The sequence below is a fragment of the Pipra filicauda genome, unplaced genomic scaffold, assembly GCF_003945595.2.
Source record: "Pipra filicauda isolate LSUMZ 115617 unplaced genomic scaffold, ASM394559v2 scaffold59_size3379749_pilon, whole genome shotgun sequence".
Lineage (NCBI taxonomy): Eukaryota > Metazoa > Chordata > Aves > Passeriformes > Pipridae > Pipra > Pipra filicauda.
In genome coordinates, this window is record NW_024104753.1 from 1,738,342 (window position 1) to 1,763,462 (window position 25,121).

The 25,121-nt window shown below is 37.1% G+C and overlaps 1 protein-coding gene across 15 annotated transcripts in view; it reads right to left on the bottom strand.

Annotated features, from left to right (window-relative positions):
- ROBO2 (roundabout guidance receptor 2) overlaps positions 1-25,121 on the bottom strand; it is a 1,069,237-nt gene that overhangs the window by 80,588 nt on the left and 963,528 nt on the right. For all 15 annotated transcript variants that reach the window (XM_039387910.1, XM_039387922.1, XM_039387917.1 and 12 more), the window contains 6 exons: positions 22,118-22,289; positions 15,654-15,859; positions 11,442-11,523; positions 10,556-10,721; positions 8,740-8,906; positions 4,517-4,638 (listed from right to left, as the gene is read on the bottom strand). In XM_039387910.1, coding sequence (XP_039243844.1) covers positions 4,517-4,638; positions 8,740-8,906; positions 10,556-10,721; positions 11,442-11,523; positions 15,654-15,859; positions 22,118-22,289 — 915 coding nt within the window. The remainder of the gene's footprint in view (positions 1-4,516; positions 4,639-8,739; positions 8,907-10,555; positions 10,722-11,441; positions 11,524-15,653; positions 15,860-22,117; positions 22,290-25,121) is intronic.

Sequence of the window (25,121 nt, forward strand, 5' to 3'; positions counted from 1 at the left end):
TTTCAGATTATTGACAGTGAGTTCACTCCACTGTTTATGCTTAGGGAGGGCACTGACATAAGAAAATACTATGCATTTTTAATGTATTCTATAAACATCCAGTTGCATTCAAAATCAAGGAGAGGATACTAAGCTCTATCTCAGGCCCATGAATAGGGCCTCCTGCAAGGTCAAAATATTGGGAAACTGCTCTGAGGGCACTTAGTTCACTTATTTGGAAAGGTGGATTTTTTTTTTGTTTGGTTTGGAGTTGTCAAAATAGTGAAAAATCGCTCTTGAATAATTACATGGACTGACCAGAGACATTTGTGAGGTGTATGACAGGTATATTTCACATATACATACACTCATACTTTTGTACAAGTATACATATATATACATATATGCATATATATGTATATATATGTATATGTTATGTTTATATGCATATATATATGTTTATATACTTGCACACACAAAGCCTATGACTTACAGTTTGCTGCATTTTTGTGGTAATTATGTGTCACGCCTACAGCAGGTCACTAAAAAGAAATCCTTATATGCTTAGCAATTAAGAAATTAATTCAACTATGCTGAGCATTAAATATCTCTGTAAGTTTGGTACATGTTCACACGCAGGCAGAGTTGCAGAAACATGCGTTGTGACTTGATGAAAGAATCTAATACTTTCTAGCTATTCTCATTTCTCTCTCTCTCTCTCTCTTTTTTTTTGGTAAGTGGTTGCCACTTGTACAAAGTGCTCAGCATTACTTCAGTGTTTGCAGGAACCCTCTGCATTGAAATACTGGGATCCGATAACATTTCTAGAATTCCCGTGACACTTAAATACTCTTGAATTTGTAAAAGCAGCAGTGATATCAACTCAAAAGATCTGCAAGAGTTGCTGATCTAAAGACACACTTTCTCCCTCAAAGGACAGGAGGCAGAAAATGCAGATGCTCCTTAAAAGGTAGAAGAAAGAAGTTTATGGGTAGTTGCTACTCAGCACTGACTTAATGCTTTAAGGCGACCTACAACTATAATTGATCCTCTGTGCTCTTTCTCACCCCCTTTTATGATGAGTACATAGTGCAGGAGGTATCTACAAAGCCATTTCTGCAGAACAGGAAACTCGTTTTCCCTGCATGTTCAAATCTGCACATGCCCCAGCAGAACACAAGACAGGTTCAATGGCTATTAGGTTGTTAAAAAGATGGCAAGAAACTCATAATGCAGATTATGCTACAAACATAAGCTCCTCCCAGGCAAACATGTTAATCTGTACCCTAAAGATGTTTTGTAATATGCTCTGTAGCACGCAAATTTCTGCCCCAAAATACCCTAAGAAATACTCTGCTCCCACAGCAATACCCACAGCAATTCTCCATCTGGGCAGAAAAAGCTTTCATGCTGTGCTGAACTCACTACCATGGACTCACAGTACTCTCTGGAAATTCAAACTGCACTAGTATTTATCTCTCCTACAGGAACAAGTCACAAAGAGATGATACACTGGAAGACAGTCTAATGGACTTGACTCTTGAATCTTCCAGTGAAGTACATTCATTTAAGATCTACATCAAATTAAAAGACAGATGAAAATAAATTATCCTTCTGCCTGGTAGCCTCCGAGAAGGCAGTCAGGATTTCAAAGCAACAATTCTTTTGTCATACTGAAGAACTTATTTTTGTTCCTGCTTGTGCCACAGGGCTTCTTTCTAATGCAGAAAACATTTCATATCTGGTCACTAATGAAACTTTCAGTTTAATGCCCACCGAGGTTACAAGTGCTGAACCATAGCTGAGGTCAGCTAAAGAAGTGCTTGGAGTACACCATATGCTCTTGCAATGCAAAATGTTTTGATAAAAGTAAAAATAATTCATGTCCGGGGCTTGCAATCAGCCATTTGATAACAGTGGGCATATCTGACTCCACAAGTCTCTTCAGCAACAACTACCTCTGCACCTCACCTCTCTATGTGTAAAGTTAGGATAATGACACATTTGTACCATTGTGATGTTAAATTCAGCGCTATTTGTGAAGCACCCAAATGTTACGGTTGAGAGCATGACAGATAAGCAAGCATGTGAGACAAACTAATAATTTTTTATTCAATGAAAGGTTTCAATAGTATGAATTTAATAAGGTCTGGCACCACACAGTGAATAAAGAAGATAAAAAGAAATGTTGAATACCTCCATGAAGAAGAAGATCCTGTATGTGACCAAATAATTACAGCTATATTTTAATATCTATGCACAAGAGGAATAAATTTAAGTGACAGTGAAAACCTGACTTCTGACATTCCTCTTCCTTTTTTTTTTCTTTAACACTCACTTTGTAAGCCTGACCTTCCTTCAAAACAGATAAAATATGTGTGTATATACCTGTGCATATTTTAAAATTGCAACAGAGTAGCAGGAAACTATTTCAGAAATTCTAAACTCAAATTTGAAAACAGAGAAAGCAAAACCAAAACCATCCCACAAAGGAGGAAGAAAGTGGTGTTAATTTGCTGTGTCAGGATGCCAGAAATTCACTAATCCAGGACATTCCTTGGCATTCATTCTCTGAATTGCAGAAAGTCAACACAAAGAGTCTTATGACTCTCATGGCACTTCTGTTCCTTTGTATGATAGCTACTCTATCTAACCATTTTATATTAATAGTGTGGTCTTTATTCTCTGGACAGAGTGGGATTTTTTCCTAGAGACTATGGTTAATTAATTGGTTTTGTTCTGGTTGCTGGGTAGTTTCTAATTAGCTGCTTCAGAGATCTTTCTTTGTGTGTGTCTTCCCATGGGCAATTCCAAAATGTCTCTACAGAGGCCTGTGAGCTTGTCGGGTGGCATTGGGTCACTGCTTTGAGGATCTTCCCAATAAGCTGATATCCAGAGCATTCCCAACAATTTACCTTTACCTTACCATGTTTTCTTCACTCATTACTTGTTCAGCAGGGGCACCAAGAGACTCTTTTAGAGGAATATATATAGATATATGTATATATGTATCTCCCCATATACACGCACACATAAATACATATACATCTATATTTCTTTATAATATAATGACATTGGTTACATGGTACAAAACTGAATTCTATTTATACTGAAGGTTCCTTTTGTAACATATGCTAGAGCAAGGGTCAGCCTATGAAATTGTATTTCTGATAGCTGTCACATCCAAGAAAGGGTTTGAAGGAGCACCACATGGATGTAACTGGCTGCTAACATCCAGAGCTTCTAAACTACTGATCCATCTGTTTGGGCGAAAGGGTTTGCTACAAAGGTTAGTCAGCCTGTCCTGGAGGTATGTAGCTGAAACAGAGAGCATTTTTAGAAAGGCAAGCTGCAAATTGACATCATCGAAGGAAAATTGCAGTGACACATACTCTAAATAATCTTCTAAGAAAGATACATTTGTGGGTTTCTCTATTTATTCTAATCTGTACCCTGACCACTGAAATCTGTGAGAACAAGGATGGTGCATAAGCCCCCATAAATATGGCTGAGTTGTGCAAAAACAACAGTAATCCTTATAATACACCATCTATCACCACGCTTCTTATCTCCTGTTGTGTAATCCTCTGTGCACATTAACCTCTTAGCAACATGACATGCAGAAGAAAACCCCTGAGTATTGTGAATACCCCCTTAGCAGAGTTCATCCTCTAAAAAACAACAGTTTCAGTGATGTGCAGAGCAGTACTATTTCTCTCATTCTTCCACCCGTGGCTCTCCATCCTCTGGGGCAGATGCCCCAAGAGCAAAGCACTCTTTCTGGTGTGCAGTGCCCTGGGAACTCTCTCCTTCTACTGTTACAAATCCTTTCCTTCAAGCCTCAGGAAGGGAAACATAGCATTTTGAAAGCCAAAACACTATATCAGAAATTCTACCCAGTAGTTTGACCCCTCAAATAGAAACGTTGTTAAGTATTGCCAAAAAGTCTTCTATAATGAAAGGATGTTCAGATTGTGGGTAAAGATTATGCTAGAAAACCAGATGCTACACAGTGGATCAGGCATGTGCTTCTGACTTCACTAAAAGTGCCCTATAGGAAAGCTATTTTTTTCATTTTTGGGTCACTAAATAATAGGGTATTGTCAGAGGTCCATATGCCTTGAAGTGCAAAGTGTTTTTTCATACAGCAATTTCGCGTTGATATTTAACTTTGATTATTTTTTGACATGCGGAGTAATGAATTCACAGATCAATTATCCTCTAGATTATGGTGTTAAGCATATTCATTTTTATCATATTTTTCTAGCCAGACAGACAACTCACATTGAGCAGAAGACTGAAGACATTGAACCTGTCTGTCTTGAAAGAGAAAATAAAAAGACTATTTAATTAACTTATATATATATATGGGGGTGGGTGTGTGTGTGTGTATGTATATACACACCTGTGGAATGTTACTTTGTCAGAGCACTCACACTGGGGTGAAGAATGGAGCTTTGGGTGGTAAAAACTGAAGGGATAAGTAGGCAAAATAGGCAAACTGCAAATACTGTTAAGGTAATAACAGAGGTCTCACCGTCCAGGTGACTTGAACTGTCGTGGGTGTCAGCACAACAGGATTGTGCAGCCGTACAATGACGTCTCCCAGTTCTTTCTGGACTTGCCTGTGATCCACACCTTGTGCTGGTGGGCTGATATCTGCCAGGCACACACGTGAAAGCATTATTTTAATGAGAAGAGCTATATATGGCATCAATAAAAAGTACTGATTTAAACATCCTTCATAGTTCTGTTTTTTAAAACAATACAGCACTGAGGTTTAAATACGAACTCCAAAGAATATCAAGTAATGCAAGCAAACCACTCACCTTTAGCCACTTAGGAAATAATGAAATATAAATATCTTTAAATGAGTATTGAGACTAGATGGCAAAGTTTTCTCTGCTCTAGTAAGTGATGAGAGAAATGCAATGTTCACCAGTTCCAAAACACTCAGATAATAATAATGCTGCCTAGATGCCTGGAACCAAATTGGTTAGTATAATTCAAGAAAATGAACAGGTTTCATTTTGGGGGGTTTTTTTTGTAAATTTTCTTAGACCATACATGACATGTTTCTAATCTGTCACTAAGCTTGCCCTCCCCATACACCATGCACACAAGAAACCAAATACTAAAAATAACATTTTCCTCTGCAAAGCAAATTTTCCCTTTACAGACACAGATAATGAAATCTAGCACAAATATGAAAAAAGACAAAAGAATTAATTTAGGAAGCCAAACTGATTTTGATCTAATAAAAGGCCAAAAAAACCAATCTACCAAAAAAAATTTTCTTTTCAAGATTATGTGCCCTTCAAAGTGTGTGGGGAAATTGTTTCTTCCAGTCAAAATCTGAAGCTATTTGGTAGCTCAATATACACATATGGAGATTTGTGATTCCAACTCCAGCATCGCATGTGGTCCCAGTACCTAGTCCTTAGGGATCACATTTGGGTTGTTGTGTTAAAATGAATGAAGGTTTATATCACCTCTGCTAAACTGCAAACAGAACGTATGTGTCAGAAAATGGGGAAGGAGGTGGGCAATGTGTCTTTTTTAGACTTCACCAAAAGGAGAATGCTGGGCTACAGCTATCACCCAACTAATATATCACTGTAGCATCTCCCTTCCCTCCAACTTAGACAGAAATTCAAAAGGGCTTGACAAATTATGGTCATGCCTGTCTAGACATCTGTGAATTCTGCTTGGTTTTGCCTTGGGATTCACTAGTCAAAGACAGTTGCCCACTTTCTGGATCAACATCATGTCCTTGTGAAGAGAATACATACATAAAACTTTTTGCCCCTCTGATGGACATAGATGTGGGAGCAGGCATCACGTGACTTCTTTTTATCTTCTAAATATTATTAAAAAGAAGTAATAGAGGTCTTAAAAATGAAACATTTAAATACAACAACTGAGTTTGAATCACATGACTCTAGATTTTGAAAGAAAGGAATTCTTGATGATCAATATGTCAGGCTCTTAATTCTTGATTGTTATGGGTTCTGAGTCACCAATAAACAATATTGCCACAGGCTTTTATTGATATTCAATTTACAAGGGCTCCAAGGATCTCCAAAGGGAATAGAATCCAAATATGGATGTCAGTCAAGGAGCTTGTCTAGCAAATTATATCTATTCAAAGCAACCAAGAAATAGAGAGAGATTATAAAATGAATCTGTAACTGACAGCGACTCAGATTGGTCTACAGGGTGATAATTTATGCTGCTATCCACAAAAAAGCTGTGATCCCTGCTACAAAATACCTGCATGGCTACTTTTTAGGTTTAGTTACTCTGTGGTATACAACCAGCAAAGTACCTGTACTCCCTCAGAGGAAAGGATATTTCTACATAATATCTTTGTATGAATGGCATTTCATTGCTTTATTGGGACATATGTCCAGGAGGGAATAACAGGAACTCATAACAGTGAAAAATGAGTATTAAGATGTACATGTGGAATTCTGTTTTCTGATACGCACACTTGAAAACTTATACATGTGTGACACTCTCTAAGAGTAATGTCTTGACATTTTCATGTTTCTAGGAGGCTTCTGGTGGAAAAGCAGTTGATCTATCTCTAAGGATATCACCAAGCACTGGAATAATAAAATCATGACTCAAGAAAACTGGTTCAAGAAGCTCTGTTCTGGTCACCATCAAGAGGGTTCTAAAATAAAATTGATTAGATATTTTCTATAACCTCTCTTTTATCAGCTTCCAGTGGATGTACTATTAGTTGCTATTAATTTAAATTTCAGGGATAGGATTATTTATAGCTTCTTGGAAGTGGTTTTTTTAATATATGGTTTAGTCTATTAATAATCCAACAAGAAATCAACTCCTTGGTCTATTAATAATCCAACAAGAAATCAGCTCCTTTCTTAGAGTAATTATGATTTCTCTGTCCTTTTTTTTTGTAAGTCATATAAGGTAAACCTATTGAAAGTACCTGATTGTCTACTTGCAGTCCATTGGTGAAAATATACATAAAATCTTGTTACTTGTAGTTGCCATGCTTAAAACCAGGACATTAAATGCTCAGCTATTAAAGCTACCAGAGACACCTGTTGCAAATTATTATATACCGCTGCTATAGCTGCTTTGTTGTTTCTCCATGGCCACTGTGAATAGGCTTTCTACTGTGTGTCAGCTTCTTCTGTGAGCCTGAATTGAATTCAGGCATAATTAGAAATCACATCAAAACATTATGTTAATTTTCAATTGATTTTATGATTTAATTCTATTAAACTACAGGCTTGCAAAGAAGCTATAAATCCTGTACATGTCTGAGTGTGCTTGACTGCTAAACAGCTTCTGGAAATGGAAGCTGCAACACATGCTGTAGCTAATTAAAAGACATGTTTTTACTGAAATCAAATTGCTTGTCAGTATGTCAGGTAAAAAGTCTATACTTGACACTCAAATGCCAAACAAAGTTGTTTTTTTTAGCTAGGTGATAAGTTATGCAGACTAAAAGGCTGTTGCAATGAAAAGCATGAATCACCCTATAATAATGGGAGAGTAATAAAGAAGAAAACCTGTGATGCTCCGTGAATAGTCAAGCCACAAAATCCCTGCACAACTCATTCCTCCAGCTTTTCAGAAAGCAGCTCCGTTTCTCTTTTTCCAGCCAGAATTACTATTTTGAGTGTCTAACTATTAAGGACAGATTTATTCAGGACTAGGCTGGGATGAGAGGGGCTGGATCTGGTGGTTATATGATAAAGAAATACTACCCTACTCTTGTTTATCTCCTTCCATCTAGGACCAGTGAAGTACACAAACCACTTACACAAGCTGGATACACAAATACAAACAGAGGACCTCATTTTAAATTAACTGTGAGACGAGCTATTGCTTTGGACTCAAAAAATTATAATTCCAAAGAATGATTAATTCTTGTATTACAGCCTGCATAGGACAAGACTACACTCTTGAATTAATTAGTCCAGCAACACCTTCTCAAAGCCAAAAAAAAATCCATGCTGTGCAGGGAAATTTGTTTGTGGCAGTTATATGCAGTTAGAACTTGATGCAATGTGAACAGAATTCAATAGTCAATTCAATAGCAATGGAGGATCACAGCTATCAATCACATCACCACCCCATAAATGAGCGATTTCACTTCAATCTTCCCTCCTGGTTTATGGAGTGGATTAATATAAAGAATTCAGAAATGTAGGTATATAAATAGAATGCACTTTTCTCTGAATAACTTCAATATATTCTTAGCATGAAGATGCCTTAATTTACATGAATTCTCTGCCTAAATGTTGGATTAATCAACACACTAGAGATATTTTGTGCTATTCTTTTGATTAAAACTAACACTAAACACAGTGTCTGCCTGTCATAAGCACCTGTTGTTACAGTATATCCCTATTATAATGATGGAGAGGAAGTAAGGACATGGAGAGAAGAGATACTGAAGAGAGTATGGTGTTCAGAGAAGTTTTCAGACAAGCTTGGTTAACTCACATTACTTTTAATAGAAAGCAGGAGCACAATGAGTCTAAGTGAATTGGAAATCAAAAGGTCTACACTGCAGGAAGGATTAAAAAGAGAAACCATCTCTCCTAAGCTCCAGATTGATACAGCAAACATTGGACTATTCTCACCTTCATTGGTTAAGCCCGATTCATGATTCCTTCAGTCAGGCTGCTCAAGTCCAGACTGACCTATTGGTCAACTGTCAGAGCGTTCTTTTTATTTTAGCTCAAGCACAGAAGCCTTGACAGCCACCCTTACCTTGTGTTCTGACAGGGTCTGACATGGGGCTGGGATCGCTCAGGCCCTGGGAATTGATGGCTCTCACCATGAACAGGTAGATCGTGTTGGGGCGCAGGCCCCTCACAGTGTAGAGGGTGCTCTTCACGTGGTTTGCCACTGTCTGCCAACTGTTGCTCACAGACTGACTGCAATGAGAAGAGGGTGGAAGGTTATACACTAACGCAAGAGAAAAATTAAGGAGTGAAAGGACCTATTTTTGTAACCCGAGATCAAGTCTAAGTACAGGAAAAATTAGTAAAAGCAGGGTAAAATTAAAAATACTTGTTTTGGCTAACTCATTGAGATGGGATAAAAAAGCAACACAGCTCTCAAAAGTATTTCTCATTGCAACAGAAGCAAAACCTTTTGCTGTTTCTTTAAAATAAATGCCTGCAAAAGGAAAGCGTGGAGAGCTGTAAAGTAAATTTGAATGATAGGCTACTTCTGAACATAAGATTTTAAAAGGAAAATTCTGTTAAAATAATAAGTTTTTATACTGCTAATAAATTATGTCAGTAAGTTGTCATTGGAAGAAAAGTAGTCTCCTTGAATTAAAATCATAAAAGTTAAAAAAAATTCAGAAAACTTGCTTTTAAAGGAAGGTAAGTATATGACTATTTTTTTTGTCACTACATTTTCAATTCAACATTATTATAATTAGATTAAAATCCACCATATGAAAAGATTTCAAATGTGATTGTAAAAACAGCTTTTAATGAAAATGTCTGGCTTTTGTTAAAATTATTGATGGGATGCCATTAAAGCTTATCTAGGGAGAAACATCACAAAAGTTTAAAGAGGAAAATTTATTTTATTGTGCTTTGTTGTATAAAGTATTGATAAAAAAAATCTTTAAACATATTAAGAGGAAAAAGAAAATGGAAAGCTACGAGTTCTGTGTTGTTTCAATTTCTTCATTCATGCAACGCATAAAGAATAAGTTCTAGAACAAAACAAACAAACTGCACATGCAATAATGTTCCTTACATATTAACAGAGCAGAATGAAGCATTTTAGCTAAAATTTGCATGCATACGATTTTGACTTGCATGAATTTTAATTAAAAGATGAACTGAAATATTTGTCATTTGTTGAATATCTTGATTAAGGAAAACTTAAGAATGTGTGGATTTTTAATCTGAAATGTGTACTACAGATCTGTTGCAGAGGTATGGCCCATGCTTAAACAAACTTGCTGAATTGGAGCTCAGGAATTCTTTTGTACCACATAGTAATTGCTGCTGTGTGGGAGGGAGCAGCTGGATTCTCTTCAGCCTCAGGTTGCAGGATAAAATCCTAAATTATCCACACTAGCCTTTTCACTTAAAAGTTTTCATCTATCTAAAACAGTAAGAAATAGAAATTTAAAGTGATTTGACTCTTTAATAGGTACTGCTTTAACAAGAGCAGGAATTAGTGGGCAGAGAAGTTTCAGAACCACCCACTTATTTTCATATCATTTGTCCTATGATATTCAAGAACCTGCAGCATTCCCACAGAAGACTCTCACTGACCATCAACATTAAGTAACAAATAATGACTGCATTGTTCTGTTATATTCCAGAAGAAATTGTTAGATGCTTCTCCAATTAATCTCTTAAAAAAAAAGATCAATTAAAAAAAAAATCAGTTTAAAAAATATGAATCAATGCCTGCTATAGGAGCTGTCATTTAATGAACCTCTAATGATACGTGTGGAGTCCAAAAGAACACCACAATACCAGGAGAACAGCTGTTACCAGGGTTTAAGCAAAATTAGAAAGAAAGGAGCTTAAAAGTGGAATAACTCACATACCTAAAAGCCTCAATGATATATGCACTGGCTGGTAGGCTTCCAGGGGTCCCTGGCTGCCAGGACAGGGTGACACTGTTCTTAGTAACATCAGTGACCTGAGGTTTGGATGGTGGCCCAGGGAGGTCATTTATATCATAATTTTTACTGACTGTTGCTCCACCGGATTCTGTGAAGGGCAAATGCAAAACAGTTATTTTTTATCCTTGGTTATATAATTTGATCAAAGTAGAAGATTAAAAGGAAAAAACATGGCAAACGTCTGCAAAAATCATCATAATGAATATTCTTAATCTGTAAAGAACTAAGTCAAAAATTGCACATGTGTTTGGATGAAGAGTTATCATTCTTTAAGTACATACTGAAAGAAAAAAAAATGCAAAATTCAAAAGGTTATATGAAAATATTTTTTCTAAAGAAAAAATAAAGAATAACAAAAACAAACAAAACAAAAACCACCAGCTTTACTGAAGTTTGCATAAAATACCAGAAACTCAGTTTCTAGAAAGCTGAGAAAGTTCCTGTATCCAAATCAACTCCAGTACTCATAGAGAGCACTTTGGACTTTGAAATGCCTCTGTGTAGGCATAATAGTTTTCTTGGCCAAGTAAATTATTGGATAAATTCACAGTTTATTAATACCCCTGTTTAGAAGAGTTATAGCTTCCCTCTGTCACTGGAGACAAACATAAAAAGTGTTTCTATGTCAACGGGCATTTAAAGATAATAGGAATGATATGGAAGGCTTGTGAAAGAACAGAACCTGCTCATCCAAAACTCCTCCATGTCAACCCCAGAAGTTCTAGAACGGATTATTTGACTCAGACTGCTCTGGTATGGTCTACACTTTCATTGTGTGCCAGCTGCAACAGCCCTGGACATCACTTACCTGTCACCTCCAGCACAGCACTCCAAGAGGTCTCCCCACTGGAACTTGTAGCCACGCAAGTGTAAGTCCCAGTATCTGACAGCTGGACATAAAAGGGGCATAAGGGTAGTTTTAACAACCTTTTAGAATCAGCTGAGTTTACTCTAATTTTCTTTTTCTAAATGTTTCTTGGTAAGAAGGACTTAGCCTACATTTTACATCAGACTAGAGGGCACCGGATATTTTCCAACAATCATTTAATGGTGGCTTACTTTTAGAGAACTATAATAAGATTACTTGCTTCTAATACTTTACTAATTCTAATTTTCATATTGTTAATGGTACCAGTACTGTAAATTCTACAGAATGGATGTTTTTGACAGTGCCAGTGCTTGTATTGGTTACAACAATTGCAGGTGAAATCAGGTAACAATATAACGACAATTAACCTCTTAGAGGGCAAAATCTCACCATTCATTATCCCATGATGAGCAAGAGGTACAGCTTCCAGTGCCAAGGAAGGATGTTACATCATCTTAGACTTTTATGACAGATGAAGTCATTTCTATGCAGGCCACCCCACAAGAAAATACTGTTGATGCTTAACAGTGGTTCTCTCTACACAGACAGTCCACCAAGCAATTTTCAAATAGCAAGATTAAATTAGATCCTACACCATACTTACCTTTCTTCTGTTTCACATGAGATTTTATTTCAGGCTTGCAAGGCCCTTTGGTAGCAAAAAAAAAGTGCATTGGTATAAAACTATTGTGTTTCCCTTGTCAGTTCAAATATTTTAAATTTATTTGGGGAAACTGTTTTGAATTTGATTGTCAATATTAATCTCATCACTGTATAAACTGTTCTACTAGAAAATTTGCCAGGTGTTTTCCTATTCCCTATTTAAATTTAAAATAAAGATTTCTGAGTCAGGAACTAGTGAAGACCACAGAGATGGATGGGAAACAGTAACTTTACAAAGCACAAAATATACAGAGAAGTTCTCCTACCACTATGCATAAAGCATGGTAATCTGGAGGTGGAAGCAGAAGAGGGAGAGTGCTGGCTCTAGTAATAAAGAAGAAGAATTATATTCACCCTCAGATGACTTGATGGAAACAGAAATGCATCCAAAAAGCTTTATTGGACTTTAAGGAATTGTAATGGGTTTTCTGTTAAATGCAGATGGCACTATTGTATATGTGCTTATACTTCACTCTTCAAGAAGAATGTGAAGGCAAATAAGCACGATATTCTTTAGATTACTTGTTGATGTAAAATCTAATTGATTTTTACCTTGGTCATGTTTGAATTTTGTTGGTATTTTCTTCAGATACAGTGAGACTGCAGTGTACCATTCTTAGGGGAGGAAGCAACTTAAGAGGAGGAATTCTTAGGGGAGGAAGCCAGCTCAACTGCCTGAAGGAGCCTAACTTGCATTTCAGGAGATTATTTTTCTCCGTGAAACACATGCAACAGTGAAACCCCTCTGACAACGCCTCAGACACTCAAAATATAGTGGTGCTGCTGATGAAATGAGAAAGGCTCTTGAAAGGAGAGATTTTCCAGAGGAGAGGGCCTAATAGCATTCTGAAGCAGTATTTTATTTTGCTTCCTCTGAGCTTTTATTAAATATATTATTCTTCATTACATGATAATGGGGAATGTTTCTCAAGGCTATGGTTCTCAACTTCATTTGTGTGCTACTATGACAGATGGTGTATGGCATACTCAATGAAGTATGTGGTGTACACGACTGTAACTTGCAGAAGACAAACTCAACATACAAAGCAAGCTGGAGATACACTGCTTCTTGCAAGTTATGGCAAATTATCTGACTTCCAGACTGTGGATGGATTAGATACAGACACAATGTGTTGATAATTCAATTATTTATACTTCTTTTTTTGTGCCATGGAAAAAACAATGGGGAAGCGAATGGAAAAATGTTTGCTATTCAGTAAAATAAACAGTTTTGTTCCTTAATTAATGCAGGTGCCTAAACCTGCTGTGGTAGATTCTGTGGAGCAGAAGGGAGATTTCCATAAGTGTTGAGCTGTCTGAACAGGTACTGAGTGAGCGACGTAGGTGAGTTTTCAGTTATTTTCCTCAGAGCAACTGGAAAGATTGGCTCACCAGAAAAATCTCTATGTTCATACTTATCACTGTGGCCCATGTGACTGCTGCAGGCTCATGAATAATTTAATTGTGATGTAACAGAAAGAGCTACATAGCAGAAAATGACCAGCTAAAAAGGGACCTTAAAGATCATCTCCTTCCAACCCCTCTGCCATGGGCAGGGACATCATCCACTAAACCAAAGCTGATCAAAGTCCCATCCAACCTGGTCTTGAACACTTTCAGGGAGGGGGAATCCATGACTTCTCTGGGAAACCTGCTCCACCCTCACAGTAAAGAATACCTTCCTGATATCTAATCTAAATCTACCCTCATCCAGAAGGCTGAGGACATGTGGGTGACAAATACTAACTTATTTTGAACTTGGATATGTTAAGCGCACTTGGACATTTTCATGGCCATTTTTTGCTTAGGAAGTGGTGCTAGTCCTTGCTCAGGTAACCCTGAGAGAAAAGTTAAACATTCCACTCTTAAATCCATGTTTAATTCACAAAAAATCGCAAGGGACAGGAGAAATCTGTGGTTTATGGTCCTGTGTAGTTTTTGTTCTTAATTTTGAATGCACTGCTATAGAAGGGTTTATAAAAAATGCCTTTCTGAACCTCTAAGGAAAATTGGTTAGTAGTGAATGAGCCACTTAAGGATCAATAAAAGCCTCATGTCTTTCAAAACCACACTCACTACTAATACTGTTTTCTTCTCCCCTTGCAAGCGAATTTTTTTTCCCTTTAGTTTACAGACTTTGGGCCTCTGACAGCGAGATTAATGCACCGGCACGATTCAGAACCAATTTCATTGTTTGCATAGCTGCATGCAGACAGGTATCCCAGGAGCTTCTGCCTCATGGACACTCCACAGAAGCCCATCATCAGTGCCTGGAAGTTTGTTTGAAATCACTAAGCCTCCACCTTTAATTGCTGCTTTCTAACACTACTGGGGAATCTTGACTATTCAAGCGCACTCTTTTAATCCAGCTCTACAGGAAAAATGCATTAACCTTCATGGCCTAAACCTGCCTTCAGCCTAGGGAGGAAGGATAAATTGTTTACTCAAGGAAAGCTAGCATAAATTTTTTAATAAATTCCATTTTGTTCCAAGAAAGTTCACAATTCATCTACGCTCACTGATGAGAAGGTATCAGAAAACAAAACTGCTCTTTATGTCTTGTCATCAGTAGCTACGTTTATTGACTTTTTTTGGATGGAAAAGCCAAGTGCAGAAATTTCTGCTGATGAAATTAAGTCATTTCTGAAATTGTCTTTAAGCTCTTGACAAATAAGGACATTTAACTTACTATTTTTCCATGTGCACGCTTGTCCAAATACACACAAACAACTAACATGTGTTTATCTTTGAACAGGGAAAAAGTAAAAGCCAAAAAAATAGATTAGTGATGCAATATTTATCAACCACATGGGACGTTATGCTATTTGGAATATTATAATATCATGTGTTAAAATGTAAACGTTACAATAGGTATTTATTTTGAACAGAAATCCTGCTGCATATGACTTCATGTACTAGTTGTCTTTTGCCATTTGCAGCCTGGTGGAATACTTCCAGCGAGCATAACATTGGAATAAATCATCCAGTTCAGGACTGACGAGACTTATTGATGGAGAAAGTGCGTGGTTAAACTCTGATGAACTCTAGATCACGTGCTACCACTACAAGTCCTTGGAAAATTATGATCAGGTGTTGCCAAGGAACTGCTCTAAGTTTAACCAGAGAGGCCAATGGCTTCATAGTAAGACTAACTGAAAAGACAGGAAGGACTGTCCTTTTATATCTCTATCCATATCCAACTCATGTGTTTTCCTGAAACATACATAAGATTTTAAACATCAGTTCTATTTTTTAGGGAATTCTCATTGAAATATCTGACACTAGTTTTACTCTTCTCTTTTTTCCCCGTCTTCCCTACACAGTGTCAAAGAATGAAACAGGACATGGACTTGGAGAGAATCGCAGGGCAAGAAAGACGAGTTAACCTTGAAGACAAGGGGGAGGCAGCAGAGCTGCTCCAGGCACACGCCAACAGGTCGGAACCAGCCGCGTAGAACCTGTCACGCCTGCTTGGTCACCGTCACTCACCCGCAGCGCTTTGATCTGAAGCGTCCCCTGGTCCTGTATGGACGTCCGAGGGTCTCGGCCCAGGAAGGTGAATCCTTCTTTCAACCAGCTGATGACAGGGAGGGGGTCGCCGGTGGCCTTGCACTTCAGCAGAGCTGTGCCATCCACTGCCAGTGTCTGGTTGATGGGTCCCTGGAGGATGATGGGTGGAGGCCTATCTGTCAAGACTAAACAGCGACACCCACACCTTTAAAGATCCTCCGCTCCAGTGAGCCCTGTTCCTTCACACAGCACCAGTTCTAAGAGACTGGTTTAAGGCAGCATCCAAGAGGTTAAAGACATTGTTTTTGGAAGACCCGTACATGTCAACGATTAGCTGGCATATTTGAAAAGTATTTTTGTAAGGATTTTATTTCACCACTGCGAGACAACACCTAGACATGTAAATTTCTGTCAGCAAAGATCATCAGACTCATTTGGTTAACACAGGATGAAAATTAAGACCTTGATTCGGAAAAGAATTGAAGTGCATCACTTATTTCTTACAATTTAGGAAGGCACTTAAAGCACACATTTGATGTCACATCAAAATGTGCTTAATTGCTTACCTAATTTATGGCCTAGAAGAGAAAAATCTGTTAAGAGTTCAAAGTGAAAAACTAACACTATTATAACGTGGGTACCAACCACATCCCCAGTCCTGCTCAATTTGCAAGTTTTCATCTGCAAAAATACCTCACAGTAATACAAACCATCTTCACAATCTGAGTGATCTAAATGACTGTACCACTCTTTCCAGTGGAGAAAAGCTCAAACTCAATCACACCATTTAAAAGCTTACTTATCAAATCATTTCATCACCTTTTAAAGCCATGAACTCTCTTAATTTTTTCCCCTGATAATTTACATTTGCATGCTTGAAACACTGCTTAAAGGACTCTGCAACCAGTGAGTGTGTGGCTCTGTATAAACCTCATTCCATGACCAGTGGGACACCCTGAAGATGAGATAAAATGCTCGTGTTCACTTTTCTTGAAAGATCATTTTTGATAAATTATTCTGCTTGTTGAACTTATCCTCTGAGCCATCTGTTAAGCAGCAAAATATAACTTTTTGTTTCTAAAGAATGTGTTTATACAAAACGAATGTGAAATACTTGAATATAAACAAGGCTTTGACTGTTGCATAAAATCAGTATCACAGAACTGAGTATTCATTTTTATATATTTACCTGCCATATTGCTACTGTTTTAAAGCTTTGAACAACTGAACAATTATGTGATTGGTATTAAATATTGTAACAGGTAGGATTATCTTCTAAAGCAGTGTAAGTTAGCCTCCCTCTGCTGATGTCAATTGAGTTTGAACCATTTATTCTAGCTGAAAATCTGTTTATCACAGTCCATAGACAACATTTGACTCTGACAAAGAAGTGAAAAGAAATTATTACAAAGCAATAAGGTTTCTGTTGTATTTGAGCTGTTTGAGATGCAAAGGTCCCTCTGGAACCTTCAACAGATCCAAAGTGCTTTCATTACACTATTTAATAAATAAAAAATATTAGGGACATGTTGGTGGTACATTTTATACCTAAAATAATTGTTTCTGAAATTTGAATGCTGCAAAAATACAACTACCCTGTTTTGTTAACGAGATTCACAAAGGACAGAATCATTAGTATAATCAGAATCACACCTTGCAGTGTGAGTTCATCACATTTATTGAAATTGAAACTGAAAATAGAAGCCAATAAAGACTATTTATTAACACCAGAATGTGAAAGTTATTTTGGAAATTCTGAAATATCACCCACTGAACTCAGAGATAGGACAGCAAACACTATGTTACAACAACAGAGAAAATGTAATGCATTTTCACCTAAATATGAATTTTTTTATCTCATTAAGGTTCCTTATAACTACACAGTGCAGCCATTTGGTGAGAAACAAACTGATCTCATCTCCTGTGTACTATAAGGATACCTGCAGCACAAGTATATTCAAATGAAAATTTAACTGCGAGTTATCCTTTAGATTTAATGTAAAACAGGACATCCAAGTATTTTAGGCAGCTAAAATTTAAGGAAAAATTACTATTTAAGTTGCTAACTATTCCATCGCAGTTATTTGCTTCACCTAATTGTTTTTCATATGTGTAGCAATGTAGGCATTTTCAAAACCTACCGCATTACAGATATTGTTCTTTGGCACGTAATTAGTTTTTTTACAGCACAAATGAGGAGCTTATAATCCTTTAAATAGCTCTGATCAATAGTGTAATTGAAAGTCTCCTGGCCAGAAGGAATCTTCATTTTCAAGGGTGTCATGGGTGAAAGACCACTACAGGTTTCCATGACACTAAGGCTAAAGGTTAAATGAACACTTAGGGTTTCCACTGATCTGTAAATGACTGTATTGTCTTCACAACTAGGACTTGTAAATCTTCCATAAAACCTCTGTGGGTGCTTGTGTTCCTACCTCATTAGTAAGGATCCAAAACTTGCTTAGAGGTTTAAAAACATATATCATAAACATTCTGAAGAACAGAGAGATTATGAAAAATATCCATAAAGTGGTGTGGTGTTTGTTAGTTGCTTTTAAAATATTTTAATTTATTATTTTTTTTTCACTTACAGGAAACTTTTACATCCATTCCGCAGAAACACTGTCTGTGGCTAGAAATATGTTTGCATGGTAAATCAGAGGTTGATTTCAAAATTAATTTAATTTAAAAAATGGATTTGAAACTATTTGCCAGTATCCATATATTCTTACATTCTGGTAACTGAAAAATTAAAATATTTCTTTTGTGATAAAGTGCATCTTAAAATTGGAACAGATTATACGAAAAGAACAAATTATACTTGCTAATTAACAGTTTATTCACTAAAAATGCAATTAGGATCAACTGAAATCATGTTTAACTTCGAGTGGAATGTGGTCAAATTACAACAGGAAATTAAAATAAGAGAATGACAAAATGAAGTCTTTACTTTTTCACTTCCGAAATCAAAATTTAAAAAACTTTCCTGGTGAATTAATGGGGAAAATCAGACATAAGTCATGATGAACACTAGTGTGATAGGGTAGGGCTAGGGTTATGTTGGAAAAGCATAGACCAATCCTTCTGTCTTTTTTTGCAGAAGAGCTTTACAGGAGGCTGTGACATTGTTCTGAATCTATCCTGTTTGAGACTGTCACACTTGCTACAAAATATTTAATATACATTTGATGAGGACTAAGAATCATGGTGGCCAGATTTGCAGGCAAGTAAACTGTGAGTAGAAGATTTAAGAGAGAGATATCCCAGAGTATTCAACAGACCTATAATAAAAAAAAATGCAAAGGAGTTTGGGCAAAATGCCTCAAGTGTCTGTCCCAAATCAGTGGAGAGTGGGCTGCTGAGGTATTCTGCCAACTCCTCCTCTTACTTTTCTTAATCTATTCTGAATTATCCTTATAGATCCAGCCTTTTGCTTTATTGAAAATCCCAGAAACACAATGTTTTAAATTAATTTAATATCCTAAACCGGTTCATTCTTATGTTGTCAGAAAAATGCACGCTGTGAGGCTAATCTTTTCCTTCCACCCCAATACTCACCCTAAACAGCAACTGCTGGGTAAACTGGACAAAGCATGATCCTACAGCTGAACATGTATTGGCCACAATTTTTATTAATAAGTGTTAATGATTACTAACTAAGGAGAAATTCAGATCTTTTCCAAAATATTCTGTGCATGATGGATAAACTTATGTAACTAAATACTAATTGTAAACTATTCATTTTATGCTGAGCACAGACATAGATGGAAGCATTTGGTTTATTTCCAGGATCTGTCATTTTAAGACTGTGAGCTGTATATTCACTTCTTGAGTTTGAAAGGATTGCTAAGATTTTTCAATTTTTAAAATGATTTTGCTTTTCCAGATGTGCATTAGACAGTGAATTACATGATAGCCTTTCAAGAAAATACAAGATTTGAATTTCAAATACACCGAAGGCTCTTAGCACAGTCCATAATCAGCAAAATTATCACTCAACTCAGCACATTTCATCACAGCTAGTAATCTCTTCTCATGTGAACACTTGAGTTAAAAATATTTCCAGTAAAGACTTGTAAGTGCAAAAATGTTAACAACTGAAACACTGCTATATATGGTATAATTAAGCACTTGTTTTTCTGCACATGACATGTTTTCATTCTGTATTGGAACTTCAATTGGATCTAAATTACTCTGGATCAAACAAAAATGTGTTCAAAATGAAAAAGATGGCTCGCCACTATTATTAAATCATTAACCAAACAGAAAAATTCTGGGCTATGAAGTAAAACTGAAATCACCAGCCAAAAACTAGAACACTAATGCTTAAGTATATAGCTAACGTGCACAGTGTTTATCTTTTATTATATTTTTAAAACCATTAAGTTAGATTTCCCTACTGACAAAAATCATTAGCTTCCTTAACTTCTGCTCAGCATCAACCAAAATAGATTATTTCGACATTTATGGGTAACTTCCTAACTAAAAGCAATTAAAAAAATATCTGTGATCTAATGGTAGATTTATTTATATAATCTCAGTTCCACAATGTTGTTTTGGCACTTTTCTTCTGACCTCACCTGCCCTTTGACTCGGGGATGAAATGGTATTTCTATAAAGCAATTTTGTATTTTTTTCATAATGATCATGCTGCTGACAGTGGGTTCTGGAAAGCATTTGAAGAACACAGGCCTTGCACTCTCTGAGCAGCAGAGCCTCCAGCTAATGCTTTCTCCAGCAATGTGAAATGCACGCTGCCTTTAATCAGAATTAGCTGGAGGTGAGTTTGCATTTTAGCAGGGACACTTTCCTCTAATAAACTAACGAAAATTCCAAAGAGATCAATTGGGATTTATTTTTTTTTCCCTGCACAAGAAATGGACCACAGGCCTTGCCTGTCAAAAGGAAGAATTTCTCACCACTCGTGTCCTTGAACCTGATTTGATCCACTCAGCGCCTGTTGCTGTAAATCTGTGCAGCATCAGCAGGTGCAACCATTAACAGCTCAATGTCCTCTCAGCCAATGTTTGTGTGTTCTATTTATTCCAATCACAGTCATGGCCCTGAGTCAGGCAGCACTATGGACAGATATTACAAAATACTGCCTTTCCATTAATTTTAAACGACCTTTTAATCTACATTTAAATTTGAATTGAATGAAAATGCATCATTTTCTCTCAGACCATGAGAGAAAGGACTTAAAGGGATCGTAGAGAAAAGCCAAGCCTTTAGCGTCCAGAAACTACAGAAAAGCAATGTGCTTGAAGAGATGTGAGGATAAGGCAGAAATTATCTTCCCTTGTCATAAAAATATAGGCAGCTTTTGGAAAACAAAGAAAAGGCATCAAATTAATGCTCAAACCTCTATAACACGAGCCTGAACCTCTCTACCTGTCACTTGTGATGAATATGCTCTTGTGAAAAGGCAGATTATTCAAAATTAGACATCTTTTCAAACTTTCGTGGTGCAGGCAGGTCTCTAAGGGAACAGTAAAAGTAGACCTCTGCATATAACAACAGTTTTAATGGCAAAAATTCATCAAAGTCTGTCAGGAGATGTTTAATGTGTCAGTTAAGATAAGGAATAATGATGCCGGGGAATGCCACAATCTCCTGGTATAAGAGGAATTCTACTGTTTTCCTCACTAACATTAAAAGATGCAAACTGCCTTCTATCCACAAGAGGATGAAGAGGATATCAACAGGATTCCTGACATATGAAAAGGATTCATGTTTGGAGACGGAGTAAGGTAAACTTCAAGGCAGGATAAATTTCAAACCCAAAAAATTTGAAATGGAAAGCATCAAGAGAGATGCTTTTCCTTTCCTGAAAACTCTTCTCTAACTTCTCATTTTCATGGCTTTTTTCACACTTAACCATACAAGGAAATTCTTAGAACACAGCTCTGAGGTAGGTGCCTTATTCACAGAGCGACTAAAGGGCTACATGTAGCTATTGCAAACCAACAGTACTCCACTACGTTGAAACAACTGCCTTGGTTTAATTGAGCTGAGGACACATTCCCAAACTAGCTGTGTAAGATGGTAGTGAAGACTGTTGGGAATCAGGACTAATTTTTTTTTGCACCCCAATTCACTGCTTTAATCATAAACTTATTCATTCTCCACAATGTTTTCTTGCAGTCGTGTCTTAGCTCTAGCAAACCAAGCAGCTTCCTTTCTCACCAACCTTATTTTAAGCTTGTTTTTCCCTTCTTTTCATTGTTAAGGAACCTTCAGAAAGCAAGCAAAAGGAAAAATAGGCCTTGATGCCTTTTTGATTCCACAGACAAGTGCACGGAGATCCTTTTCCATTTTATTTCCTATGTAAAACTGTCCGTTTCCTTGTATGAATTCCGTGATCTCACATGCCTTTATTTACACTGCTTTTAAAAGACTTTTGACAGGAAAAAAAAAAACAACTGGAATTTCTAATAGCTCACCATCAGTAACCTCCAGCTGAGCCTTTGCTAAAATGCTTCCAGCAACCGTCAGTGCTTGACAAATGTAGTATCCTGCATCCGAGCGCTGGATGTTGGTAATGGTGAGGTCTCCGGTCGGTGACACCGAGTACCTGCTGTTGGGCTGGAGAGGCTGGTTTGGGAAGAGTAGGTTCTGCAAAGACAATTCATCAAACATCAGTTCAAAACACTAAAGCACCACTTTTCACTCAGCTGGAGAGGCGACGATTTTTCCCTTAAAAGTACTATAAATAAACTAGAAGGAAAAGTAAGGCTTTATGAACACACAGAGCTGGCTTTCCCTGCCTTGGGCAACTTGCAGTTTAAATTAGAAACAGCCCTTTGACAGCACACAGTGCTGTGTTCTGGGGGTGTAGGCGAGGAGACATTTTCCAACAATCACAGTGGAGTGATTTATATTTGTGACACATTCATCTTCTTTCTGAATGTAATTGTAATAATATACTTAGTTTGGCTATCAAACCAGGAGGACATAACACTACAGTAAACATTGGAAAACTAGCAGAAAAAATTGACTCCTGGAGACTTGAGGGAGCATAGCACTATTGTCTGGCTGTTAATATGTCCTGGGCAAAGGAGAAAGTAAGAGTAGGGCACTGAAGTAAAGCTGGGAGGAAGATATGACCAGGTCATAAAAGTAGGAGAAGCTGGCAGAGCATGAGAGCTCAAAGGAGAAGTAAAAAGAAATTAAAACTGAGATATACCAAAGGAGAAATGCATCATGGAGCCTTGAGGGTGAAGAGAAAGGGTATTAATCTGATGTAGAAATCATCAGAGAGAAAGAATAATTTCATGTAGGATAAGACATCAGTTAGCAAAAAACAGGGAGATTAGCTTTTGCCTTTGGGCTGGATTGGAGAAAAGAGAGATGTCAATAATAATAGCTGGAATGGCTGTAGTAGTCATTGCATATGATGAAGGACTGAATGAATCAATACTGAAAAGGTTTTAGTAGTGAGGGCTGTGTTTTCAAGGAAAAAGTTATACCATCTGGCACAGCTCTTGTGAATATATAAGAACAGGAAAAGGAAAGCAATGCGAAGGGAAAGGTCAGCAGCATTGCCCAATGAGGCAGAAAGGAGAAGAGCTTAAACAATAATTAAACAAAAGTAATTCCAGTAAAATAGGATCTGGCTTTTATGTCAGCTCAACAAGCCTCTATGAAAAATACAGTTGTTTGCAGCAGGAATATCCCAAAACACTTAACATGCTGTGATAAGCTTTCAGTCATTACTGCAGCTCTATATAACTCTGCTGTGCTTTCCCTATGATGATTCCCTACTAACTTGTAAGCTTGTCTGTATGGGCTAAAAATAGAATCTAAAAGTGTAAAATAGGGTATTAAGTGAATTTTCTGCAGACCTGAATGGTTTACAAAAAAGGATTTGGAACTGATAAGCAACAAACTGCTTAAGAAACAAATAAGAATTCAAATAAGAAACAAATTCTGCTTTTAAGTGAAACTCATGCCTTTATCTCTATGGTTTTGGCAGTAAAAGGAAAGTGATATGCTTTAAATAAGATCCGATGCTGTAAGTATCCTTATAATTGTATTAACCTACAAGGATACTTGTCACCCTAGGCTTTTCCCTTGCCTTGTTTCAATGGCAATGTTCAAGAAATTTATAACAGCAGATTTTTTCCTCAAAAATCAATATGCACTCAGTAAACATGTCAGATCCAATAGGAAAAAAGTGTTAAAATTCTGAAGCAATTTCAGGCTATGGGATTGAGTGGATCTCAAATAATTGCCTTGTTTTCTGAACAGCCTTGAAACTTTCAGAATAACTTCTGCTTGGCACAGATACCTACTGAATGAGGGTATTATGAAAACTTCACTAAATTTTATGAGAAAGTGGAGAATTTTGGCATGGCTGATCTTGACTCTGATTATCACTCATTATGTAAAGTGTATAAATAAACACAATGTAAAAGACAGTGCAAGGATCAAGCTCCTAATTCTTATGAGTAAAAAAAATCCAGAATCCTCTTTATCACTGCATTAGGCAGGGGAGACTACTCTTCTTTTTGTCTTCAGCATGGGCCTCTCTGTTCTGGAAGGTAACATGTTCCAGTAAATATTCCACACATCAGGAGGAGTTCACCAGTCTCACGACTCCTCTCTTCAAAGACCAGATAACTATGAACTATAACTTGTCCTAAATTACAGTAAAACCTCTTTTTTAAATGCTTTTTATAATTTCACTATTTTAGTTAGCTGTTGGGTTGCTCATCTGGACACAGATGCTGGGTTGTGAAAAGTGGGACCGAAGATATCCCCAGTAAAGTACCACTGAATTTATCTCAAGGAAGAATTTAATCCACAGAGTCTAAGATTACACACACCCTTCCCTCATGCATTTCATTGATGGGTGGCTGTTGGGCTCTGGGAAAAGGCCACCAAGTACAAAGGGCCAGCTGTTTATGCACAGCCTGGCACAAAAAATTACTCAGGAAGGAACAGCTCCCCTCCCTTCCAGCTGGTTGTGCTCAAAAACACAGGATTGAGAAATGGAGTCTCAATGAAAAATGCCCTACAATTACTGGAGTGGGATAACACGACTACATAATACTATTTCAAACCCTAAAAGTGGAGCTGCAAACAGTTCCCCAAGTAAAAGCAGAAGCAAGCACTGTAGAGACAAGAAACAATTTATAGCTGGGCATGCAAAGGTGAAAAGTCACGTAATTTGGCAAAAACACCACCCTCCATTTATATGATGATATACAGTGTGTGGAAACTCACCTCCCTTATGGCATCTCACTGCAAAATCTGGCAAGTTATATAGTGAGAGGGTAACCCTAACCTGTGTTATTTCACTCATGATCAATCGAGATTAGCAGGAGGCTGTTGTAAATCACACTGAGCTGTGTTTGAAGGTTTGATTATAAACCATGTAGGTATCAATTTTTATGTTGCATTTATTTGCCAAAAAAGACTTTTCTAACCCTCGGGGATCTGTTT